Source organism: Dendroctonus ponderosae, unplaced genomic scaffold, assembly GCF_020466585.1.
Source record: "Dendroctonus ponderosae isolate FM_Combo_2020 unplaced genomic scaffold, Dpon_F_20191213v2 Dpon_F_20191213_5, whole genome shotgun sequence".
Classification (NCBI taxonomy): Eukaryota; Metazoa; Arthropoda; class Insecta; order Coleoptera; family Curculionidae; genus Dendroctonus; species Dendroctonus ponderosae.
This window is the reverse complement of record NW_026018715.1, coordinates 13,383,661-13,408,324: the sequence shown is the minus strand read 5'-3', so window position 1 is coordinate 13,408,324 and position 24,664 is coordinate 13,383,661. Positions and strand designations below refer to the sequence as shown.

Genomic DNA, 24,664 nt, shown 5'->3' with positions numbered 1-24,664 from the left:
ATCGTTTTAACGCAATCACAAAAATGGCAGAATACGACTCATTCAGATCTTAGCATAAGAGTTGCTGAAGGTGTTTCATGAGTCGTGTACAAACTTTGAAAATATGTGGAATAAATGCCGCAAAAAAGCTTATTAATTAAAAAATTTAAAAAAATTAATCAAGTTTAATTTTGTTCTTTATCTTTTGTTACGGTTCATCTCTCCCTGTGTCGTCCAACTGTCCCAAATTGGTGGTTCAACTATCCCGCAGATTTCGGGTTAGTTGGACCACATAACTGTTTTTTATTTTATTTTTTTGTCAGCAAATGTATCCGAGTTTTTAGTCTTTAGTTACAGTTCTGATTGCAGTTAGTTAAAATGTTTGTGACAAAATTTTTTTACGTCAATAAAGCTATTTTTTGTGAATACAGGTCGATCAAAAAAGGTGGTTCATCTCTCCCGGAATTACTCTAAACTTAGTGAGAAATTTTCGACTGGCAAATTTTTTTTTGTATAGTTTTGCACCCGAAAAAGCCAAACGAATAGAAGGGGATTCAAGTGGAAATCTTTAAGCCCATTTATAAACGGAAAAATTTTGCATAGCAATAGAACATTTTTGTCGCAGTTTTATAATCATATTTGTTATAGCGACAAGACCAAATACAAGAAAACAGCAAAACATGCTTGAGAAATAAGAGTTTTTATTAATAAGACAAAGGTTTCTGAGAACTTTACAATAAATCAACATATAAAGAAACTAAACAATATATCATTAGGAAGCTTTGTACAACAACTCTTAATAGGTACAATCTTTAGGTAACACATAAATTAACTAAGAGCTACAAATCAACAATACTGTTAGTAACGATAAATTCAAATTCAACAAGATTCAAATGGTYCGACTTAAAACGAAAGCAACAAATATTGGCCACATTTATGTGGCAGCTTTATACAAAAACATGTGTATTAAATTAAAAAATCCTGTAAAATTGATCGCAGTAAACAATATTTTTGCCTGGATTTTCATAAAAATAGTTTCGGGTAAGGAAATTTCCATAGCATGTCGTCAACATGCAAAGTTTTAATCAATTTTACTAAAGTTCGTTCAAGTAAATCACCCAGCTTTAGAGTGATGGAAAAATTGCCAAAGTTTTTATGTACTTGTGGATATAGAAAGGGTTTTAAACACTTTTTTCCCAACTCCTCATTAGGTCAGGCAAAATCTCAAAGACGCCGGTGAAGATCACAAAAAACTGCTGCTGGCCATGAAGTTTGGCGGAGTTCCCAGCATCAATAATCTGAATGCGATTTACAACTTTCAGGCAAGTGAGAATTCAATTAAAATAAATCCAACACCATTTCAGAGAAAATAGTGCGTTTTATGTAAAATTCGATCACTAATTGCCAGTTTCCACGGTGTTTCATTTGCTGATTATCATGGGCTAACTAGTGCAAACAATTGAAATATTATAAAATAAAATGGATGAAAATTCCTGATAACGAACCTCCGAAAAACTCATGCACAACAAATTAAAAACAGTTTTTCCTCCGCAGGATAAACCGTGGGTTTTCGGACATTTAGTGCAACTGCAAAGACGATTAGGAAAGGACAGTTTTCCGCTGATCGAACAAACGTTTTACCCCGACCACACAGAAATGGTAAGTGCAGACAAAACGCAAAACAAATGAACCAATAAATTAATTTAATTGCATTACAAAACCCCATATAAATGGGGTTCTTCATACAACAGCTTGAATGGACGTGTTAATCGCGAATCCTTAGACCGCAGGGATTTACCTAAAAATAGAACAATGTAGCTTAAATAAATATCGGGGTTTTGTGCATTTTCACAAATCATTTTTAAAATTTATACATCAACACTTAACTGCATTTAATACATTAATACAAATGCAATTAGGAGGGCAACTATTTTGGCAAAATACGCCGGGGAAAATCGTTCAAGGTTCGAGGGGCAATCGAGGTGGTGATGGATGATAATGTGGATTTCCGGCTGCTACTGAAGAATTTCCATGCACCAATCCGTTTCTCACTCTGCAGGCTGTTAGCATTTTGTTTTTGTTCCACATACACGATCCGTTTGCTTGACGTAGACAAATACCCTTAAACAAATGGCAATAAGTCACAATGAGGCTTGAAGTGCAATTCTACTAGAGGCATGAACTCTTTGAATGGAAACTATTTTTTATTCGCCGAAACTTACATCCAATGTTTCACATGTGCTGTTCCAAACGCAGCTGTCCCGTTGCTTGAAACTGTTGTTGCATCTGTGATAGAGGCAATTTTTCACCTTGCAGCTGCAGCCATGCTTGTACATTAATTTCAAGCCTTTCCTTTGCCTTTTCGTCAGGTGCTTCCATTCTTCTATCATGTTGCACGCATTCACGTAAGCCTTAAAAATTAGTCAGTTTTTTTTATATAATTCGTCGAAGAAAATTTGTTTTTAAACAGTTTTTGAAGATTGATTGACGAACCGATTTGAAGTTGATTCATTTTATCAATTGAGCCATTTTTACGAAAATATTTTCTGAAACTTTTTTAGACCTAAAGTCAACTTTGTGTCTCGCAAGGCTCTAAAGCTCCAGCATTAAAACAACTATTTGGAGCAGAGTAGGATAGTTTCTAATTAAGGCTCTTTTTCAATTAGCAATCGAAAAAGACATCGATTCTGTTTGAAATTAAATGGAACAAAGATCCGTTTAGAGAACTTGTGAATTCTCTTATCTTCCCTAATAAATCAGCAAATGTTCCCACTTTTCTCAATACCCGATCGTTCGTTACCCGTAAATCCCTTTTACGAATTTGATGCCTTTCTGGCTGCTCAGGATGGAACCAATTTTTATTGGCAACGATTCGAATGCTCGATGTCGCTTTTATGCGAAAATCCATTTTGAAGCTGTGAACATGGCTGTGAAAGGTGTTGACTAAATTCCAATTTAAATTATGGCTTTATTTGCGGTTTGAGTGCCAACAAAGTTATTATCCATATGAGAAAAAGATCAAGATGCAATAATTTCTCGAATGCAGGAAGGTTTCTTACCCTTAAACTGTTAATAGTTCCAGAAAGAACGTACAATTTCCCAATAGTAAGCTGCACTCCACACATGGACCCGTAGATGCTGGTATGGATTTTCCCGGACTTTAAAGCCACTAATCCTTTTTCCGATATCTTGAACTCCTTCCTCACGCGGACTTTGTACACTATGGAGCCAGTCGATACAGTAATTTGTTCCTTTTTCACTCTGGCAAGGATCACTGAAAAAATATGGACTTTAAAGTTTAGTAAAGCATCAGAGGATGACTGTATAATTATTTTTAATTTACTAAAACTGCCTAAAAACATGCCAAGGTTCTATTTTTCAAATAATCATGTTGAATATCTGAACTTTTCAACAAACGTCGGATGTTTTCTATTAGAAAGGCTGCATTTTAAGGTAAACATTTCATAGTAAAAATCGGAATCGACAGGATCGTTAGCGTCTATAAGTAAATCAGTGCCACGAACATAAATATGTTATTCCAGAAGCTTTATGTTGTCAATTACCGAAAGGACTAAACAATAGCAAATGGCTAATAATATTATTTTCGAAGTCACCGGTAATAAATACATGCTAATCGCGCACTATTATTCAATCGCTTGTATTCAGGTTGAAATGGTTTATGGTTTTGCAATTTCTTTGCGACTTTTGTTATTAATTTTGCATTTTTGCCGCAGTGGAAATTTACGAAAATGGTGGTGTTTTCGATCAACAGTTCGCGGGAACAAACTCTGTTTTCCTTGGGCTCACGCAATGCTGGGTGTTAAAATGTAGCTGAAACTTTAGCCCAAGAAACCCAGTGTTTTTCCAATATTTGATAAATTCAGGCACGTTTTCGTTCATTTTACTGCTCAATTAAATAGTTGTGTTTCTAGTGCTTAAACTGATTGACTGAATCACGAATATGCAAAATGGCCCGTATCATGCCTCCAAATCGGTATAATTTATGAAATCCCCGTCATTAATCTTCTATAATAAGCCTGAGAAAAATAATGAATAATGACACTCTATCGATGTTTGTTCGTATCATTATAGCGCCTTGAGCGCCTAGGAACATTAAAGGAAATTACCTTTGGTAAACATATATTTAAGTCGATATCTTCGCAATGTAATTACCAAGAGTTTTATTTCTAGGCTCAATTCGAATAAAATAACGCGAGCGGTAAAAATCGAAGAGAAACTTCTGTAAGCGACTCACATTGTGCAAGGTTCCTTCGAACAGAATACGGGAAAATTTCAGATCGAAAAAATAATAAAACCGTGATTGTTCTGTTACATTGTTTCCAAATGCGTCTTAGCTTATCTAAAAAAATGTATGGCCAAAAATACATTGAAAAACATCTAAAGGATTCGCAAATATACTTGCGATTAAAATAAAACTGTTCCCCAAATTAATCACAGTTAAGTAATGCAACAGGCAATGCACACATCCGCTAATTAAAAGCATTAATATTTAGATTCGGTAATTTAATATTAAGCTGAACAATTTCTGACGCAAAACGTTGTTTTCGTTCTTGCTCATAATACCGAATTTTAATGTGTACCTACACAAAATGTTTTCAGCAAACAGATGCTCGTAAAGTGTAATGTTCTAGTTTCGTATATATAAATGCGGCCAGAAAGGATGTTTAAAGATTTTCTCTAGTATAACCGACAATTCATTTTCCAACTCCAGAGAATGCAGACATTTCTGAGACCTTTTTAGTCTGCTAGAAGAGCAGGTGGAAAGCTCGCTTGAGAGCGTTCGATTTTGTGCAGCTTTTCGAGGTTTTACCTGCACTTTTAGGGCTTTACTAGGAGATCGCAATAGCGATTGCTGATACTGGAAAACTTGAGCTAAATTGCGCAAAAAGTGTTTCTAGTTAGTTGTAAAGCTTGATCAGAGCGGAAATCTGCGTTTCAATGCCGCAACTGTTTGCTCAAACTTGTTTGCGTTCCGCATATTTGCGGTAATTTGAATATCCCGAACAACCAGAAAAATGTGTTTCGGTCAGAGAGATTAATATTAAATTACTAGTTGAAATTTTATTGTTTTAGCGCAGTGGAATGTTGGCTTGTTTATGAGGGATTTTCTTAAATTCTTTATCAACGGTCAGTTTTTCTGGAGGGAATTCAATATGATATCAGTTCCAGTAACTGGGTACTTACTTACCAAAGTCCGATCTACAGTAATGATCCTGCGGATGCGAAATCATGCAACTGCACGCATGGCAGTAGCTAAGAGAGCTCAAAAACACGGCCAAAGACAGCGTCCAAACATTGGCCCTCATTATCTGAAACATCCAAAAAAATTCTTCACAATTCATAGGAAAGCTCGCGCAAAGTAAAACGGGAAATGCCCGGAATGCAAGTGACAAAGCCAAGTTAAAACTTCAATAACAAAGTTCACTAAGAAGTTGGAAAATCGCTAAAACTACGAACTTTTCGCCCCAGCTTTCCTAAAGCACCAGCTGCAGTTTGCCCGTGTTTGGAATAGGGATTGACTTGCATTAATACGCAACTTGGAACCTTGTTGGAACTTTCCTGCGGAATAATACAGGTTTGTTAATTTGGTCCTTAGTTTAGCTCAGTTAAAAATGCGCTGAAATGCAAATGCGAAGAATTAATCACGAAAAAACAATCCCTACATCCTGATAATTAGAACATAAATAAGTGCGAAAGCTCCTTTACGCCCGTCTATTCAAGCGCGAAAGCTCCCTTATGCCCGCTGATTCCAGTGCGAAAGTCCCCCAGTTGCCGCATTTAGGATTATTTGTTGCAAAGGTTTTCGTACCGAGCAAAAGTAGGCTCTTTTGCATTACAGGATGATTTTACATTTATGCTTGCAGATTTCCAAAATCTCGAAAATAACTGAGTTGCAGGACATTAAATTGTAACGCAAAAGGGCTTTTTTATACCATTTGTTTATTGGTCGATTGTTTTGGAACATTTGCATCGTAATCCGTAATAAAAGCGATAAAAACACTCGGTTCCATCTCTAAAAACTGAACAATGATATTCAGTATAAAACACAAAAAGTATTTTACGGTGTCTTGAAAAAAAAAATCTGAAAAATAATTAAACGCTTGGACAACAGTCCTCTATGAACAGACTAATTCTTCTGTTAATAATTCGGTCGGTTCGTTGTTCTACAGTGTTCATGAAAGTTAAATATACTTAAGTCAAAAGCCCTCAAAGGAAAGGTTTCATCAGCTTTAAATCCGGTGATCTAGGAGTCCAATCTACAAACCAACATTGCCCTATCTTCTTCTGGAAATATTTCGTTTAAAGATTCACCATAATAATAAAGAATATTTTAAAGGAAATGGCAAATGATTCCTTAAAAAAATCGTAGTAAAAAAGTGGATTTTATATTTTCTTTCCGCCTGCAGCCTTCTTTAATGTGCATTTTTGCAAAAATAGCACATTTTCAGCAATAAAATTGGTTGATAACACAAAAAAGAGTAATACACTCTAATACACTTATGAAAACTGTTACGCTCTGTAGGTAAGCGGCTTTCAAACACAATTTTGCGTAAAAACTTAACTCAGAGTATGAAGTATGAAACTCTTGAAAGATCTGAAAAATCAGAAAAAAAAAATATCTGAAAGATAAAGGGTGTAAAACTAAGATAAGTTACACACACGTTTTGCTTGAAAATGAGCCTTTAAGAAAGTACATTTTGGAAGCTACTGGCTCCCAAGAGAAGCGGCTTCAAGATGGAAGTTTCCACAAATCGCTCGGTTTATGCACACATTTTCGGTTAGAGCTGAGTTTTTCCAGTCATTAAAGCCCTTAAATGTGCAAATTGGGGACTTTTTTCGAGGAAAGAAATCTATTGTACTGAAAAACGCAAGAAAACTGTTAAATGTTTACCGAAAATTTCATAAATGTTGTGGGGGTCGATTCTTTGCAAAATGATTTAAATTTTACAGCATTTTCATTGGAAGGAACCGAGGAATCCATCGAACTCATGAAAAAACACATTGCAAGCTTCAAACCAGAAAAGGCCCGAATCGACTTTTTCGACTCATTTTAGGCAGTTTTGGGGGCATTGACGATCTTCAACTGACGAATTTTCCTTATTGTAGGCACAAACACTATAAATGAGCGTATTGGGGAGTTTCTTCCAGGGAAATCAATCCCTGGAAGGTTTTTATTCAATTGTGAAGAGCAGAATTTTTACCAAACTCTTCCCCTGATTATGCACTTCAAGGATGGATCTTTGGAAGCTGATGCGGCAACAGAAACTCCTTCAAAACTTCGTTCACTGAACTTAAGCGTTTTCTTGTGCAGCAATTAACCTCATGAGCTTCGGGTTATTCTGAACGGAATTTAACACATAGCTTCAGCAGCTTCTGATCCGCTCAAAGAGCCTTGCCTTGGAAACCCCAAGGTTTCCCAGTCTTCTGACCCCAAATGCTGCAAACCAGACGATTTTTGTCCATAATTTCCGAACTCTTTGTATACAATTAAGAGCGCAAAATGCGACATACTCACTTTGAACAAATCATGGTTATTCTACCTGAAATTTTGCGAGTAGGTAGACAAATGCACGCTAGATAGACGTTTTGTTTGGATATGGTAATGGGCTTTGTAGGTGTCACCCACCAATTTAAAACTAGTTGCAAAAATCCTTGATCAGGGTTGGGCTAAAAAGACACCCATTTGAAAATAACGTTCCATTATTGAATCTGTCGTTAATCTTTATAGTTGGCGTTTTATTGCCATGTTTTATTGCTCATGGAAGCATGCGACAATACTCGATTAAATGACGCTAATAGGAGTGCTGACAACTACTGAATTTTCTCTATATCTGCTTATCTATACGGGAAAACAGTTGGGCTAAATGAAAGTTTACCAGGACTAGTGATTTCTTCACTAGGAATATCAATAGTTTTGAAAATAATGACACTTAAAGTAGTCGCTGATGGAAAAGCCCTCATAAATCTTCTAGTGGAGATTTATGTGGACACGGAATTAAGCATGTTTCTTTTCCAGGGACAAATATAGACTCTCTCTACTTCCCAGCTTGTTAGAGGCTATCGCAGCTAAGAATTCGGCTCTTTTAGAATTAAAAATAACATCGGCGTTGTTTTGATATTCTCGCAATTGATTTATTTGAATGAAGTCTGTGTTTACTGAAAGCATGATTTCGTCATTGATTTATTTTCATTTGGCTTTTACTCACTGGCTGCTTCAATTGACAACTTGAAGACGCTATTTTGAATCGAAATTCAAATTGGAAAAATACATAAATACGCTCCGTGATCAGTGTGCTCCCTATTGTAAAGTTTTTCGAAAAAAATACTGCTTAAATTGATTTTGCACACTGAAAAACATAACCAGGAAAAGCATTAAGAGAAGCAACAAATGCGCCTGTAGGTCTAAACAGGCTACGGATTGGCAAAAAAAGATGCTGGGTTCCCGTTGAATGGCAGATCTGGAGCAGAAACATTAAGAAAATCGGAGAAAACCGAGCCCAGCCTGAGGCTAATCGGACCTCATTCATTGTTAATGCTAGAAAATAAAATATTATATATACAACTATCGAGGAAAAATGAATTTTCTAATTATATCCTGGACTGCAAAAATCCAAAAGAAAGTTCCATAGAAAGAGCTTATTGAAATAGCTAACCAGCTGTAGCGTGGCGCGGAACAATAAATTTTCCGCACAATGTAGGGAAAATGAATGGTTTTCCTTAAAAAGTGCACTGCAATCGTATTATCTCGGCGACAAATTTAAATTTGGTTTTGCTTGCAATCCACTGGCAGAATTAAATCGGGATTGAAAAAATGCATAATCGTATCAAGTATTTTGAGAATAATGTTGTTTTGGTTTGGAGCAACGCCAACAACACATTCATATCATTGGCGCCTTGGTTTCCCATTCAAAAATCCGTCTAGTGCTCATCAATTTTTTTTCGATGCAAACTCGAAAATTATGCAGGTTTTCACGTTAAATCCCCAACTTTAGCCATCCAAGTCTGGATCAGTTCAGTTTTTTTGAAAATGTATTTAATAAGTCCATTAAATCATCAATCGCGTATATGTGCAGAGTGCAGATCATGGTATTTAAATAGACTCCAGCATGAGCAAAAAGCGATTGGTAAACAAATTAATGCAAAATATTGAATACTTATAAGCTCAATATCAGACTTAATGAACAAGCATTAATAACAAAGTCAGCACACAGAATCGTGATTAAATATCGCAATGTTTCATTCATTTGTAAGTTTAGACGTGGACATACAATGTTGGCATGCTCTCCCTTATCGCTGGAATATTTCACATAATTATCATTTCAATTGAATATTATGTCATATTCCATACGGATTTGATTGGGTGTTCAATCTGGGGGAATTCTGTCGATATTCGGCGGTGAAATCCGGTTTTTGGAACAGCGCCAAGCATGTCAACACCTCAATTACATACGAAAATCTCAACAGGTTCTCATGGGTTTTTACATTCAAAGCTGCAACATTTTTGGGAATTCATTTGCATTGCAACAATGTTCATTCAAATGCGATCACGTGCAAATGAAGGCTGATTTTTTTTGGGTGTTTGCTGCAATTGTGCATAATGAAAGTGCAGAATGGGATTTGAAGGATTGGCAATTTCAACAAGATTTTTTTAAAATTTGGAAACATTCACTTTTACATGGCTGGCAAAAATCAGTATTTATCCCGAGCTTGTTGAAATTTTAGCGACTATCAGAACTGCCTTTGTCCTACAAGTGGTGAAAAAGCAAAGGGCCTACCTGCTCTTGATTGGAAGCTGCACATTTTTAAAGGAGAGCAGGCGATTGTTAGTCAAGTTGCATTTTTCGCTCCGCATTGTCTGCGCTGGCAAGTCAGTACTTGATGGGACTTTAATCAAATTTTGACCACGTTGGCATCCAGCTATTTGCTATAGATGTTGAATTCCTGAAACGGCTAAGTGGCCCTTAGTAAAAGTTGTGAGCCTTTAAATGAGGGCAGGCAATCGTTTAAAGATTCACTTTGAGGCTAATATTGGCATGGCTAGCAAAAATCAACATTTATATTGATATTAATAAAATTTTCCCCCCTGTGAGGTCCATCTGCTTTCAATAGGTGGTGAAACTTTGAAGAAATTGCCTACATTAGCTTAGAAGTTGGAAAATTTGGAACGAGGGCGCGTGAATGTTCATTCATGAAGTTAGTTTTGAATGCCTTGGGAAAATTCCCTGTTTTCTCCAATTTGCATCAAACTTTCTCCATTCTTAGGCCCAACTGTTTGCTGGCGATGGTCAAATTTACAAGTGGCTACCTACATCGCTTTGGAAGTTGTGCATTTTTACAGAGGTGCGGAAAATTGTCTAAAAACCTTCACTCTTCCCGGCTCGAAAAATCAGTAATAACTACGATTAGAATAAAAATGTAATTTCCGGGAGACCCGGTGGTATTCCATAGATGCTGGCAATTTTAAGTGGCTAATTGCTCGCGATTAGAAATCATAATATTTTTGCAGCGGGAGTAAAAATATGTAAAAACATTCCGTTTTTGGCAAGCATAGACGGCTGAAAAAGACCAGATTTTGGCGTCATTTTCCTGAAATTTTCTGAGCGTTTAGCTCCAAAGGTGTTCTAGGGAAAATGTCAACTTTCTAGTCAATGTCAACAGAAAGTTGCAAATTTTTTAAAGCGGGCGGCCAATCATCCAAATTTTTGATGATCACTTCTCCGAATGATTGTTGCAAAAACAATGCTAACAATTGGAACATTTTTTAAGTTCCCATTGTTCAGTTAATCATATTCACATCATAACGAATCTAAAAGCGTTCCAGTGATCTTATTAAGGCATTAGTCATTACGGCCCACCCACCCATCGTCCCCCCTAGCGTTTCAAAGGCAAATGCGAATTTTCGGACTCAATTATCCGATTTCTTTGAACAATAAACGTTAAAAAGGGAACAACTCTAAACGGAAGTGGGTGACTGCATTCTGTACCTACACAGTATGAAACCGCTCCTATTTTCGGACCCTGAATCACCTGAACGCATGTAAAATCACTTAGACCGGTCCACCCAGTCAAAGTGCATATTTTGTGTTCTTTTATTGCTCGGATAAAATGACCAGAAGCCAGCCATGTGCCAAATTTCTTTAGAATCTTGCAATCCACATCATCAGTTATATTCCCCTTTTAACCGAAGATTTTCAGCGCTCGATGAACCCGTTTTGTATTTTTTCTGGAGCTGATTTCTCTCTTTGATAAACTGCAGTCTCTCGTTTAAACATTTGCGGCTCCCAAACAAACTCAAGGAGCACTTTGAAACTTTCAGAATTTGTAGGAGACAAATGGTTCTAACGCCACCAAAAGTTTCATGAAAGTAATACTGAATCATAATTTTCCCCAGCTTAGTACATATTGGTCTCATCAGTTTTTGGTCAACAACGCTCCGTCCCTTAAAAGAGCACAGCTTCTAATCTAACGCAGGTAACAAGATCCAAGTTGTAGAGTCTTTAGAGCCTCTTTTTGCCTCTAAAGTTTCTGAAAGTTTCTGGCTAATCGTGAAATCTTCTGAATTTTGCCGGCTTAGTAGATGCCGGTCTCCTAATGGAAATGGTTGCTCAGGTGCGCTCCCTTCTTTAAAAAATATCAGCTTCCAAACTAAAGCAAGTAGCAAATTAAAATATCTGCAATCGGTAACGAGTATTCAGACCTAAAGGTTCCACAAAAATCGCCCGAATGATTTGCTTTTGCCCGCTTCGTAAATATCGGTCTAAAAATGGATGCTTTTACTTAACTGCAATCAGTCGTTTAACAATTTGCACGTTTAAAACTAACCCAAGGAGCAATTTGAAATTTCGACCCGATTTTGCAGATTTTCAATATTCCTGGGTTTTTTATAGTCTTTAGACCAGACTGGGCTCTATGCTGCCCGAAAGTTTCATAAAAATTGCGTTCAATCCTGATTTTTCCTTCTGACAATCGTGACCCAACGGCGCTCTCTTGTTTAAAAATTTGCAACTTCCAAACTTGCACAAGTAGCAACTTCAAACTTCCACAATCTGTCGGCGACACTCTGCTGCATCGGTAGGGCGGGTTTCATGAAAATCGTCCAGAATCCTGAGTTTTACCAGCTTGGATGTTCCAAAATCGGGCGAGTTTTTGCCAAACTGCGCTCTCGCTTTTAAAAAACCGCAGTTTCCCAAATGAAGCATATTCCAATCTGCAATTTCCACCATTTTTGGACGATACTTGGCCCTAACTCTGTGGCGAGTTTCATAAAAATCGTCGGTAATTTTTGATTTTGCGAGCTTAGTGAACATCGGTTTAAAAACGGATGCTTTTTTTAAATCGCAACTGCGCTCCAGCTGAGAAATTGCATGAGTATGAATGAGCCTTCAGCTGAAGTCCCAAAGCTATCAAATTAATTGAAATTCCCCCGTTTTTACTGTGAAACGAGGTTGGCAAAGAATTTATAAATAATAAATTTTTTGAATTAAAAACCCCAAAACTGGCGGTTGATTAACTTGAATAAATAGCGTCTCTCCGGGTCATAAACTAATTTTCTCAGTGCTTCTAAAGCGCTTTTTGCAATTGCCGTGTACTGTTCCATAAAATTCGATTACTTAATTAGATTTTCGTTACACTCTCAAGGAAGAAGCCGACCGGAAAATCCAAAAAAGACAGCGTTTTTCAGTAACGCGGTTTGAAGACATTTCGATGACTCGAAAAAATTTGCGTCTTATGCGATTGCCGTTTACAGCCGGATTAATCGAGCAAATGATGTTAAATAATTTGGTCCTTGAATGGAAGGTCGTCATGAAAACTGGCCGGCTAAAAATATATCAGACTGAAGTCATTACCGAATATCCTCTAGTCGATTATTGAGAACCTGAATACCCAGCATTTTTCGATGTCAAGTTGAAATCGTTCAAAGAAACATTCCTGTTTAAAGTTCAAAAATCGAAAGGTATTTTTACGGTTGTTTTAGTGGGCTTTTCCAGACCTGTCCGAAAAAAATTCATTGTCCAAATAATCTGAGCAAGGGATTTACCTAAAAAATTAGAGAGATTCCCGGACACCTGCCGCTCGTAAATTTGGTGTATTTTGTAAATAACCACCGACATTGCATGGGCTATTTTTAAACTTTCATTTAATGCGTTCTTAAAGATGTTAAACCCATTTAAAATTTACTTTAGTTATCATTTTAAAAGTAATTTTTCTTCAAGTTTATGCTCCACTGATTGAAGCTGCTTAATACCAATTGTGCTTTATGATCCAATAAAACCGTATTTTTTCATAAACTAGATCGTTTTAATGTTGTTTCGGACAAAACTAGGCGCAAAACGGTTCAAGGCAACCTGGGCATTTTCATTATTATGCCAGATCGTGCTGCATTTAAGCGCATCTGACCTAGATTGCAACCGATTAATTCATTACTATAAAAACCGCAAAACCTCGTAACATAAAGTAATAGTTGCTCTTTTAAGGAATTCCATTCATCACAATTCAGTCATGATGTCACCACAGCAAATTTCAACTAATCTAAATGGGTTTTCCGAGACGGAATAATCAACATGAAATTCCATCGCTCAGTTTGTTTGCTAATATTTTGCCTGATTACTCTTTTTGTTTACACTGCCTAAGTGGAAGCGTAAATTTAGCGACTTGATTCAGATTAAGATGACAGAAATCGCCACTAAATATTCAAAACTTTGTTAATCTAATTAAAGCTCTGATTTGCTTTGCTGAAGCTTTTACTTTGTTTTTAGCCAAAATAACCGGTTTATACTCTAGACGTTAAATTGGCTATGAATTAATTATTGCAAATATGCCCATTCAAATACCAAAATCAAATGTACAGTAGTAAAACTAATCCAAAATGCTCATTCCTGGCATCAATTCTCGGAAGAGCCGCACACGATCAGTCCTAGTGCTAAATCGGTTTTCTATAATTAACTTCGTAACGTAATTTATTATTCAATCCATATCCGCGAATTCTTCGCTTATCTGCAAAAGGCTGTTAAAATTTCACGCTTCAAAACCCATTCCATTAATTTTTTGGCATCAGTATCTGTGTACACTAAAAACTTTCCTGCTGAAGCATCTTGACTTTGCATTTTGTTTTTTTCGTTATTTTTAAACCGGTGAAAGGGTCAGAAGTGTCTTAAAAGCACAGATGAATAATGTGCGAAAAAAATGCGCCCGCTGAATGAATTAAATGCTGCTAAAATCCTTCAGAACCACTCAAAATTCTTTTAGTTCGAACTTTTTTTGTTCACTGTTCAATTAGGCGTGGGTCTTATCGATTTTTGCGCTATTTTATTGAGTTTTTAGTGCTGATTTCCATTTAGAAGATTGATTGCAAGGGGGATCAATCAATGATGGTTTCCCGTTTTTTCCCTTATCGATGTGGTTGAATTATTTCTCGCTTGAAAATGAGGAAATCTGGCAGGCAAATCTGGAGGCATAAAGACGATGAATTTAAAAAATTCATAAACCTCCTGAAACCCGATTCACTTTAAGCGAGACCCAAAGGAATGGATTGCTTGTTGGCAAAAACACTCCGGAACTTAGGGAGTTTTAAAAATTCATATCTTCAATACTGTTGGAAAAAGTTGATTTTTCAGAGTCCCGGACTGTTCAAGTAGCACTTGAACATGCTCTGAAAGCCTCTAAGCGTCCTCGGTTGGAATCTTCAAACTTTAAAAACATTAGACCCAAATGGTGGAAATTTCAGTTTGAAAGAACAAAGTTTAAAAACAGTCGCAGTTAAAGGCAAAATTGGTAAAATCTATTGTTTTGAGGATATTCATAAATAATTAATCCTTAGGAAACGATGCCTGGTTAATATTGACCAAGGCAGTGAAAGCTTTCAATATTCAATATAAACTTGGTCAGTGTACATTGCATTTTTAATGTGGGAAAGTTCAGAAGGGTTAATGCGGTTCATAAATAATTAAATAAACTGGCCCAGAAAAACGTACAAAAAGTGAATGTACATATTTTAACTCAAGTTTTCGTTAAGGCAAATCGAGCTTTTCGGCCATTTACCACTGCCGAATTTTGCGCCCATAATGAAAATGTATGAGGGAGGATGATTTATCGTCTTTGGCCGCTATAAAAATGCAAATCCCGCATAAATTAATGCTTCAGACAATAGGAATTTTGAGTAATCGCCACTAGGAAATGCCTCTGGAAGTGCCAGGAGAAACACTCGATGTTCTTCCATTTCCATGCTAATCGCTGTTGATTTTGCAAATTAAAAATTGTGTCTGCTTTAACACTCTATGCTGTGATATTTCGTGCAATAAACACGACAATTTCCCATAATCTAAAGCCTTGAGAAGCTGGAAAGAAAATCCATACCTATTCCAGCTGAATGGGTCATGGAGACTATTTCCTTCCTTAATGGCATCTGGCAGGGATAAAACGTGAAATAAATTGCCAATGAAAAAGAAGCGAAACAAACATTTTTTATGGCACAAGCTGAACGTGAGTCAAGTTAACAAACTAAATAAATTCGGACAGGCCATTGATCACATTGGTCCATTGGATGGAAGTTTGAAAGTTACTAACCCGATTTAAGGCTGCGTTTGTAAAGCGAAAAAAGTTAAGAATAAAGAGATTAAAGGAAACATTACAGAAACAAGCTCGTTTGGATCTTTCCGATGTTAGAAACTTCTGAATGTACATTTAATATCACTCGCTTGTTTATAATTATTTATATTTTTTGTACGTTTTCCTGCACATGTCCTTAAATTACGTCCATGTCCTCCTGAATCATCCAATATTTCCTGTTTTCACCTGACCCAAATTAAACGACAGTTACGTGTTTTTATTTGTTAAACACTTTGGGAAAAATGTAAATTTAAACCTTACCTAAAGGGGCCTGCCGGTCCAAGACGTATTATGCAAGATTTCCTAAAATGGTACTCGAACAGGTCGAGAATTCGTAAATAGCAACTAGAACCGCCAGTGTAATTGTTCATAATGTGGTTAATTTAAAAATCGCGATATCGTTTATTTGAATTAGTTGAGAGATTTAACAGTAAAATATCCATACATTTAATGTTTTTAAAGATACTGCATAATTACATTGTGGCTGCAGCGTAAATAGCGCTAATCTATTGCAAATAGTTGATGGTTATTTAGGTTCAAACGCAATTAATTGCCGCCAGTTTGCAAAAAGTGTTTCTTGGGCATACAAATGTTTATTAAAAATCTCCACAAGATCCGTGGAGAATTTCGCCTGTAAAACATTCTTTCGAAAAAAAAAGCGCGCTTAAACTAGGGCAAAATTGCAAGCTTTTCCAAAATTTGCAGTTGGTTGAAAAACGTTTAAATCATTCTAGAAAAATCTGGAATATTTCACAAGAAAACGACAAGTTCAACTAATGAAATATAATAAGAAATATAAAAAAAATAACGAAAACTAGAGACCAGTTTTAGCATCTCAGTTCTAAGGTTTGCAACCCTAGATTCAAAAATTTGTAAAAAATTGCCAAAACCACCTATTGCAATAAAACTTTTACCAGAAATAGAATAGAGTGTGTTCTATTAAGCCGTGCAAAGGGTTATGAAGTAGAGTAGCCGTTTGGATAAAAATTAATTTTTGGAAAAAACCCGATACAAATTTTTCGGTCTAGAGTTGCAGATGCAACCCTAGATTCAAGAGAAAGGTGCCTTGGCAGAAATTATTTTTTAAGCTTACGCTTACTTCATTAAAATTAATTTAAACGTGCTTTGGGATGATAAGAAAATTTCCTTTTTGTTGCAGAAAACTTTTCAACCTTCAACTAGCCTTAAGAGCGCGCTGCTTAAACTGCAAGAGTTTCAAAAATTCTGTTTTCCTAGCTCCAGATTAACTGATTCTAGTTGATAGAACAATAGTCTTTCAAATTTTCATAGAAAAATCTGCAATATTTGGCAAAAAAAAACAGCAGAAGTTCAGGCAATGAAATGTTCCCAATATCAAAAATATCACAAACTAGACACACCACTTACTTGGCTTCCTCTCTATTAAGAAATCCTATGGAAAACAATCCAAAAATTTTAAAAGTGCGCTCGTTTGGTTCAAAACACGATCGCGTTCGTTATTTTTCACTCGACGCGACCGACAAATTACCGGCAGCGATACAACGACTAACTGAAATGAATCCAATCTGTATATAAGATTTACGTTGGTTGTTGGTTTATAAATAATGCCACCTCTCCAAAAATGCAGTCAATGTTTATATTCGGGTTTTGCACACCGTGTAGCTAATGATCCTATTGGATGGATTGTTCGAATGCCAGCTTTCTCCTGTGCATCCAACACTCCAAGATGAATCGATAGCAAAACACTAATTACTACACAAAAAAGGCTTAAACTTGCCTCATTTTTGCCTCCCAATTGAGCGGACGGCAATTTTTATTCAGTTTCTATGAAACTGTGCTCAAAATGTTTGCACTTCAAAAGCTCGAATGAGTCAGCGGTTTAATCGGCGTGAAACTGAAAAAACAAAGTGGTTTACTCAATATTAATCATTTATTGTGCTAAGAAGGCCTGGACTTATTGTTGCAAAGTGCCTACAATAATAATCTGAATAAATGGGCAAGGTTGATGTCCACACTTTGCCCAACTTTCTGGTAAAATCCTTGATGAAACTGGAGAGTTTTTCGCACTTTTTGGCTATCGTGGCAAAGAATTTATTGCTGATGCAACCGGCCCTGAAGATGCACTGGTGCTGGCAAAACGTCAGGAAGAATTTTTTTTTACGGCGGCCAAAAAACTGATAAAATTCGCTTCTCTTCCTCCGTTCGAAGGGAGGCAAAATTTCACCTCTAAAATCTTAAGGGCCAGATTTCGTTTAAAGAAGGTTGGCCTGGTTGGGGGAAAACATCGCAATCGACTTCTCTCTTAATTGGTCTTCGTCCATCGCGTGTTTTTTGAGGTCAATCGACTCCTTTCGATGTAAGAAGGTCACAAATATGCATTATAAAGTGTTTGGGTCAATATAAGGAAGAAATCGTCGAATGAGAATTTCACATACTTGTTTTTTGAGCTCAATCGATTCCTTTCGACGCAAATTTGTGTGTTTTTTTTCTGAGTTGCAAAATCGACTCAAACATGACGCTGCTTTTTCCGAAGTTTCTCAAGACCCATTTGAGCTACAGAGTTCCTTTTGGCATCGTTGGATAGAAAATTGGAAATTCGATTCAGTCATAACAACACTAGTGAGGAAAGTCGAGTAGTTTTGACCCAGAAAGCGAAATTTGATTAGCAGACACTTAGCTGCAAGATTATGCCAAAATATTCATGTTTTCCGTCCCGTTTTTGCCCATTTCTCGGGAGCAAAATTATCCAGAACGCTCATTTTGGCATCATTCCCGAGAGAACTAAATGGTCTTTTTAGAAAGTGAACCATCGATAAGGAACTGTTGGCGGTTCTCTCAAAAAATGCTTGACTTCAAGAAGTTTTAGATTTGTGTATTTTTTTTGTTGCAAAAGTTGCAAAATCGACTCAAATCGACAGGAAGAATTTTTTTTTACGGCGGTCAAGAAACTGATAAAATTCGCTTCTCTTCCTGCGTTCGAAGGGAGGCAAAATTTCACCTCTAAAATCTTAAGGGCCAGACTTCGTTTAAAGAAGGTTGGCCTGGTTGGGGGAAAACATCGCAATCGACTTCTCTCTTAATTGATCTGAAACTGCATCGACTTCCGTAAATTTCCCGATTAACAAAATGCTAAACTCGTCTGGAAACAGGATGTTCAATAAAGTTTAACAGCGCTCTAAGCGACTGCCAGGCGCTGACCATTTCAACAAAGACGCCATCAGGACTGACCTACATCCTGCTATTGAATAACCCCATAAGAAAACATCTCCTATGGAATATGCTGCTGGTGAAATGCTCCAAAAGATCCTAACGGTTAACAGCGTCAAAATACTAAATTCCATAAAAACAGGAACTAATTTGGAAGCTTAACCATGACGAAAAAATAATCAAACTTTTGGCTAAAGATTAGGAATCTATTGGCCACGTTCACATCGGTCGCTTCGCTCCATAATGTGGGATTTTCCTGTGGCACAATCAATTATACAATTCGAGAAAACGTGCTAAACACCCATTAGGGCCTCTTTGCAATCCAAATTCCTCTATTTCAGATAACCGCGCCTCGATTTCCAGTTGTGCTGAAAATTGGGCACGCACATGGCGGCCTAGGAAAAGTCAAGGTGGACAACATTAACGATTTCCAAGTAAGTGAAACTCATCGGAGAATTTTGCAGATAATTAGCCAATTTTGCAGGACATGGCAAGCGTGGTGGCGGTAGCAAACACCTACTGTACCGTTGAGCCGTACGTCGACTCCAAATACGATATCCACGTGCAGAAGATTGGGAACAACTACAAAGCCTTCATGCGAAAATCCATTTCTGGTAGATTATTTTGTGTCCTTTCGCGAGTTTAAAGCGTTAACTTTCCCCAATAAATTCAGGCTGCTGGAAGACCAACACTGGAAGTGCCATGCTTGAGCAAATCTCCATGCCCGATAGGTACAGGACTTGGGTAGACGAAGTGGCTGATCTATTTGGAGGTCTGGATATATGTGCCTTGGAAGTGGTTGTTTCCAAGGATGGCAAGGAATTCATTATAGAGGTGGGATCTTCCGGCTTCTTTACCCAAATTGACTGACCAAACAATGCTACAATTTTCTGCAGGTCAATGACAGTGCGTTGACTCTGCTCGGCGACTCGCAGGAAGAAGATCGAAGACACATCGCTGATCTGGTGGCTTCAAGAATGCAGGCCATTTGCAGACCAAAAACTCCCCCAGGAGGCGAAGAGCCGGTTCCGCCTCCAGTTGGCCCTAGAGGAATTCTGAGCAGTATCAGCAGTCTGACCCATCCGGATACTCCACCACTGTCCACTTCTGATCATCCGTCGCTCAGCAGTATTGGAAGACGTGATAGTCAAGGTACGGAGCCTTGCGGGATTTATTCTCATAATGAAGCCTTTTGTCAGTTATGTAGGTATAGTTTCAGAGTATGTACATTCCCTGATTGTTCTGGCGTGACTGGAATGGTTAACATTTGCAGATTCATTTCATTGCAATACGGAAAACGTTTTCGACGTAAATAAGTGGCAATCGTGATCTGCATTATAAAGGCTCAAAGTATCCCAACCCATCTGTCGTTCTTTCGTTAACCGTTAAACTGCCATTAATTTTTAAGCGACAAATTTCCCAGGCAGGCTAAACTTCGACAGATTTATAGCTGGAAGCACTTTTCACCGGAACCACTCACTATTGATCCCAACTTTTCTAGCTGAAGGTGCTTTGCAACTGCAGGCTTTGGCCTTAATTTTCCCCTGATTAAATTGTGAAAATTGCCAATACAATGAGGATTCTCGGTTACAAAGAGCAAAGTGTGGTCTTTTGAGTTGGGTGGAACATTAACAGCCAGAAAAGGTTGGGCGATTTGTGAAGAATAGTGGCAAAACGGAGAGTAGGATTTTTAAAAATCCGCCACAAATCACTAAATCTCCGTCCATCGCGTGTTTTTTGAGGTCAATCGACTCCTTTCGATCTAAGAAGGTTACAAATATGCATTTATAAAGTGTTTGGGTCAATAATAAGGAAGAAATCGTCGAATCAGAATTTCACATGCTTGTTTTTTGAGCTCAATCGATTCTTTTCGACGCGAAAATGTGTGTTTTTTTTCTGAGTTGCAAAATCGATTTAAACATCGTCTCGTTTTTGCCTACTTCTCGGGAGCAAAATGAGCCAGAACGCTCATTTTTGCATCATTCACGAGAGAACTAAATGGTCTTTTTAGAAAGTGAACCACCGATAAGGAAATGTTGGCAGTTTTCTCAAAAAAGTATTGACTTCAAGAAGTTTTAGATTTGCGTGGTTTTTTTCTAAGTTGCAAATTCGACTCAAACGTTACGCTGCTTTTTTCGAAGTTTCTCCAGAACCATTTGAGCTACAGAGTTCGTTTTGGCATCGCTGGATAGGGAATTGAAAATTAGGAAAGTCGAGCAGTTTTGACCCAGAAAGCGAAATTTGAATAGCAGACACTTAGATGCAAGATTATGCAAAAATTTCATGTTTTCCGTCCCGTTTTTGCCCATTTCTCGGGAGCAAAATTAGCCAGAACGCTCATTTTTGCATCATTCCCGAGAGAACTGAATGGTCTTTTTAGAAAGTGAACCATCGATAAGGAACTGTTGGCGGTTCTCTCAAAAAAGTCTTGACTTCAAGAAGTTTTAGATTTGTGTGTTTTTTTTTCTGAGTTGCAAAATCGACTCAAACATGACGCTGCTTTTTTCGAAGTTTCTCAAGAACCATTTGAGCTACAAAGTTCCTTTTGGTATCGTTGGATAGCGAATTGAAAAGTCGATTCAGTGGTAATAACGTGAGTGAGAAAATTCGAGTAGTTTTGACCCAGAAAGCGAAATTTGAATATCGGACACTTAGGTGCAAGATTATGCCAAAATTTCATGTTTTTCGTCCCGCTTTTGCTCGTTTGTCGGAAGCAAAATGAGCCAGAACATTCATTTTTGGCTCATTCCCCAGAGAACTAAATGGTCTTTTTAGAAAGTGAACCATCGATAAGGAACTGTTGGCGGTTCTCTCAAAAAAGTCTTGATTTCAAGAAGTTTTAGATTTGTGTGTTTTTTTCTGAGTTGCAAAATCGACTCAAACATGACGCTGCTTTTTCCGAAGTTTCTCAAGACCCATTTGAGCTACAGAGTTCCTTTTGGCATCCTTGGATAGAGAATTGAAAATTCAATTCAGTTATAACAACACTAGTGCGGAAAGTCGAGTAGTTTTGACCCAGAAAACGAAATTTGAATAGCAGACACTAAGGTGCAAGATTATGCCAAAATTTCATGTTTTTCGTCCCGTTTTTGCCCATTTCTCGGGAGCAAAATTAGTCAGAACGCTCATTTTTGCATCATTCCCGAGAGAACTAAATGGTCTTTTTAGAAAGTGAACCATCGATAAGGAAATGTTGGCAGTTTTCTCAAAAAAGTCTTGACTTCAAGAAGTTTAAGATTTGTGTGTTTTTTTCTGAGTTGCAAAATCGACTCAAACATGACGCTGCTTTTTTCGAAGTTTCTCAAGAACCATTTGAGCTACAAAGTTCCTTTTGGCATCGTTGGATAGCGAATTGAAAAGTCGATTCAGTCGTAACAACGTGAGCGAGAAAATTAGAGTAGTTTTGACCCAGAAAGCGAAATTTGAATATCGGACACTTAGGTGCAAGATTATGCCAAAATTTCATGTTTTCCGTCCCGCTTTTGCTCGTTTGTCGGAAGCAAAATGAGCCAGAACTTTCATTTTTGGCTCATTCCCGAGAGAACTAAATGGTCTTTTTAGAAAGTGAACCGTTGATAAGGAAATGTTGGCAGTTTTCTCAAAAAAGTCTTGATTTCAAGAAGTTTTAGATTTCTGTGTTTTTTTTCTGAGTTGCAAAATCGACTCAAACATGACGCTGCTTTTTCGAAGTTTCTCAAGAACCATTTGAGCTACAGAGTTACAGAACGCTCATTTTTTCATCATTCCCGAGAGAACTAAATGGCCGTTTTAGAAAGTGAACCATCGATAAGGAAGTGGTGGCAGTTTTCTTCACAAGTTCACAAATATGAATTTATAATAAATGTTTGGGTCAATAATGAGGAAGAAATCGTCGGCTAAAGATCGACTACCTAGAAAAAGTAGTTTGAATCAACTGAATGTATAAAAAATAGCCCTCGAAATAGACGACTCGGCATCTTCAAAAATTCCTCACAAATCACCAAAAATACTCTCAGAGAAAAATCTCAATAAAACTCTCAGAGTGTGTGCTCAATGAATTGCGTAAAGCATTTTCACTAAAATATATCCCATCAGATAAAACCTTTCTTTGCTGTTTCATTCAAAAATTCTGTTGCTGCATTATAAAATTGCAGGACGTTTATTTTTTATTCTTCTTTATAGCGTCTCAGTCCAGCACAATTAGTAGCGCCCCAAGCACGGGACGCCTTCCAGAACCACCGCCCAGGCCTTTCCAAAGACAGGGAAGCCAGCAGGCTTCGGTACCGGAAGATACTGAAGACACAATGAAAAATCTCAGGAAAACCTTTGCCGGAATCTTCGGCGATATGTAACTTTTTTCGTTATAAAAGCAACGTTTTTTATTTCATGTTGTTTAATCCCATGATATTTCGACGCAACTCACAAAGTGAAAAAACACACCAATTTTTTGTGGCGGGATTTAGAACCCATTGGTTCCTAGGAGCATTTTTGTTGGTTCAAACTAATTCAACATATTGGAAACTAGGAAAGGAACGAGCGGAAATGTTTCTGCTTCAAGATCCGACATCTGGAAGGACTGAATACGATCAACTAATCTCAAGCCTAGATGATCGTTAATGTAATTTTCACTCAACTCACTCAATCTTTTAAATTAAGGCATCACATACATCGATCATTTTATATTAACTTTAAGGTAACTGGCGAATAACGCAGATGTTGCTGATTGATAAGCTACCCGAAAATCAGCGGCAATGGAAGTGTGTAGTTACCAATTTATGTTTAAATAAATGTAATATTTGCTAAGCAATATAACACAACTCATGTTATCCACTGCCTAGGGCTAAGTTACTGCCGCTAGGAAAGCAAACTTGTAGCGGCAGGACCTTGTTATTTTTTAACACGTATGTAGCTGCAGCTATCGGTGTCTGTTGAAATTTGGAAAATTTTCTATTCATCAATGGTTAATTTTGCGTAGTTATTTAATACAAAAGACAATATTATTAAAGATGATGCACCTCTGTATGTGGTAGAATAGAAACGTTATATTATAGGAACGTAAGTTGATTTATCATTTGCAAATGGCAACGAATTTTTTGTTAGTTACACATAACGTACAACAAGGGCGATTAATTAAAACTACCGTTCAGTTCCTTGGTACTGTATGGACTGCCTAAACTGATTAAATGTTTTCTTCCTTAGAATTACGCGTTGTTTTCTTGTTAAATTTGTTGTCATTTATTAACCTTCAGTTCCTTCAGATTATGGTGTTCCATTGATTAATCGTAACAATAATTCAGTAATAGATTTTACATGAGATATCGTAGTGAATTTCCAGGTACATAATAAAGGACAAAGCAAAAATGTATAATGCGACGCTAAATAATTAAGCACAAAAGCAATTCCATTTATTCCTCAATCTCTTTGAGAGCTTCTAACTAACTGGGCCTCCCACTTTACCAGCGTCAACTGTAGAAAGCCGATAGGCTAGAAACGAGTTATTTTTCCACTCTAGTGTCCATCTTGATATGTTTTCCGATAACTCTTTGGAGGTCTAGTGCAATAAGGTTGTGTAGTTATTCTGCTTATTACCATGTTACGTTTATGAGCATATTGTATAGTGTTATATTGATGGAATAAAAACAGAACAAATGTGGGAGTTTTCATTAATTTCCCACTATTTAGGGAAGGAAATGGTCAAGAGTTTTTCCTTCAGATATGCGAATGAAACAAAGCTCATATGAAAGCGAAGAAATCATAAAAGGCTGCCACTGTTTGAAACTGATGAAAAGAATAAAAGCGGTTGCTTGAGTGTGAGCAAAAAATTCAATATTTTTCTTCTATCGCGTTAAAATTAGCGAAATTTTCAGAAAGAACTTTAATTATTATGAAAATG

At 37.1% G+C, this 24,664-nt stretch overlaps 2 protein-coding genes across 4 annotated transcripts in view; one reads left to right on the top strand and one right to left on the bottom strand.

The window, feature by feature from the left end:
* The window catches only part of LOC109545399 (synapsin), a 27,538-nt gene extending 3,118 nt beyond the window's left edge, over positions 1 to 24,420 (top strand). The window contains exons 5-11 of the mRNA XM_048666796.1: positions 1,191 to 1,301; positions 1,534 to 1,638; positions 19,134 to 19,226; positions 19,277 to 19,406; positions 19,466 to 19,626; positions 19,689 to 19,944; positions 22,954 to 24,420. Of these exons, the coding sequence (XP_048522753.1) occupies positions 1,191 to 1,301; positions 1,534 to 1,638; positions 19,134 to 19,226; positions 19,277 to 19,406; positions 19,466 to 19,626; positions 19,689 to 19,944; positions 22,954 to 23,123 (1,026 nt within the window). The 3' untranslated portion in view covers positions 23,124 to 24,420. The remainder of the gene's footprint in view (positions 1 to 1,190; positions 1,302 to 1,533; positions 1,639 to 19,133; positions 19,227 to 19,276; positions 19,407 to 19,465; positions 19,627 to 19,688; positions 19,945 to 22,953) is intronic.
* LOC109545528 (tissue inhibitor of metalloproteinase) lies at positions 661 to 17,168 on the bottom strand. Of its 3 annotated transcripts, XM_019916281.2 has the most exons (5): positions 16,993 to 17,168; positions 5,189 to 5,309; positions 3,039 to 3,253; positions 2,202 to 2,390; positions 661 to 2,100 (listed from the first exon to the last, which is right to left on the bottom strand). In XM_019916281.2, the coding sequence occupies exons 2-5, from the start codon at positions 5,304 to 5,306 to the stop codon at positions 1,939 to 1,941; spliced, it is 684 nt and encodes a 227-aa protein (XP_019771840.1). In that variant the 5' UTR covers positions 5,307 to 5,309; positions 16,993 to 17,168; the 3' UTR covers positions 661 to 1,938. The 3 variants fall into 3 exon arrangements, with proteins under 3 accessions (XP_019771840.1, XP_048522549.1, XP_019771842.1); XM_048666592.1 differs by lacking the exon at positions 5,189 to 5,309; XM_019916283.2 differs by lacking the exon at positions 16,993 to 17,168 and having other exon boundaries at positions 5,185 to 5,271.
* Positions 24,421 to 24,664: the final 244 nt, after the last annotated feature.

Excerpts from the sequence above, each read along its gene's own strand:
- LOC109545528 (XM_019916281.2), bottom strand. The coding sequence starts at position 5,306 with ATGAGGGCCAATGTTTGGACGCTGTCTTTGGCCGTGTTTTTGAGCTCT. Across the intron at positions 2,391-3,038 it reads GAACTATTAACAGTTTAAGG|GCTTACGTGAATGCGTGCAA; the intron begins GTAAGAAACCTT and ends CTAATTTTTAAG. Across the intron at positions 2,101-2,201 it reads GCACATGTGAAACATTGGAT|GGTATTTGTCTACGTCAAGC; the intron begins GTAAGTTTCGGC and ends CATTTGTTTAAG.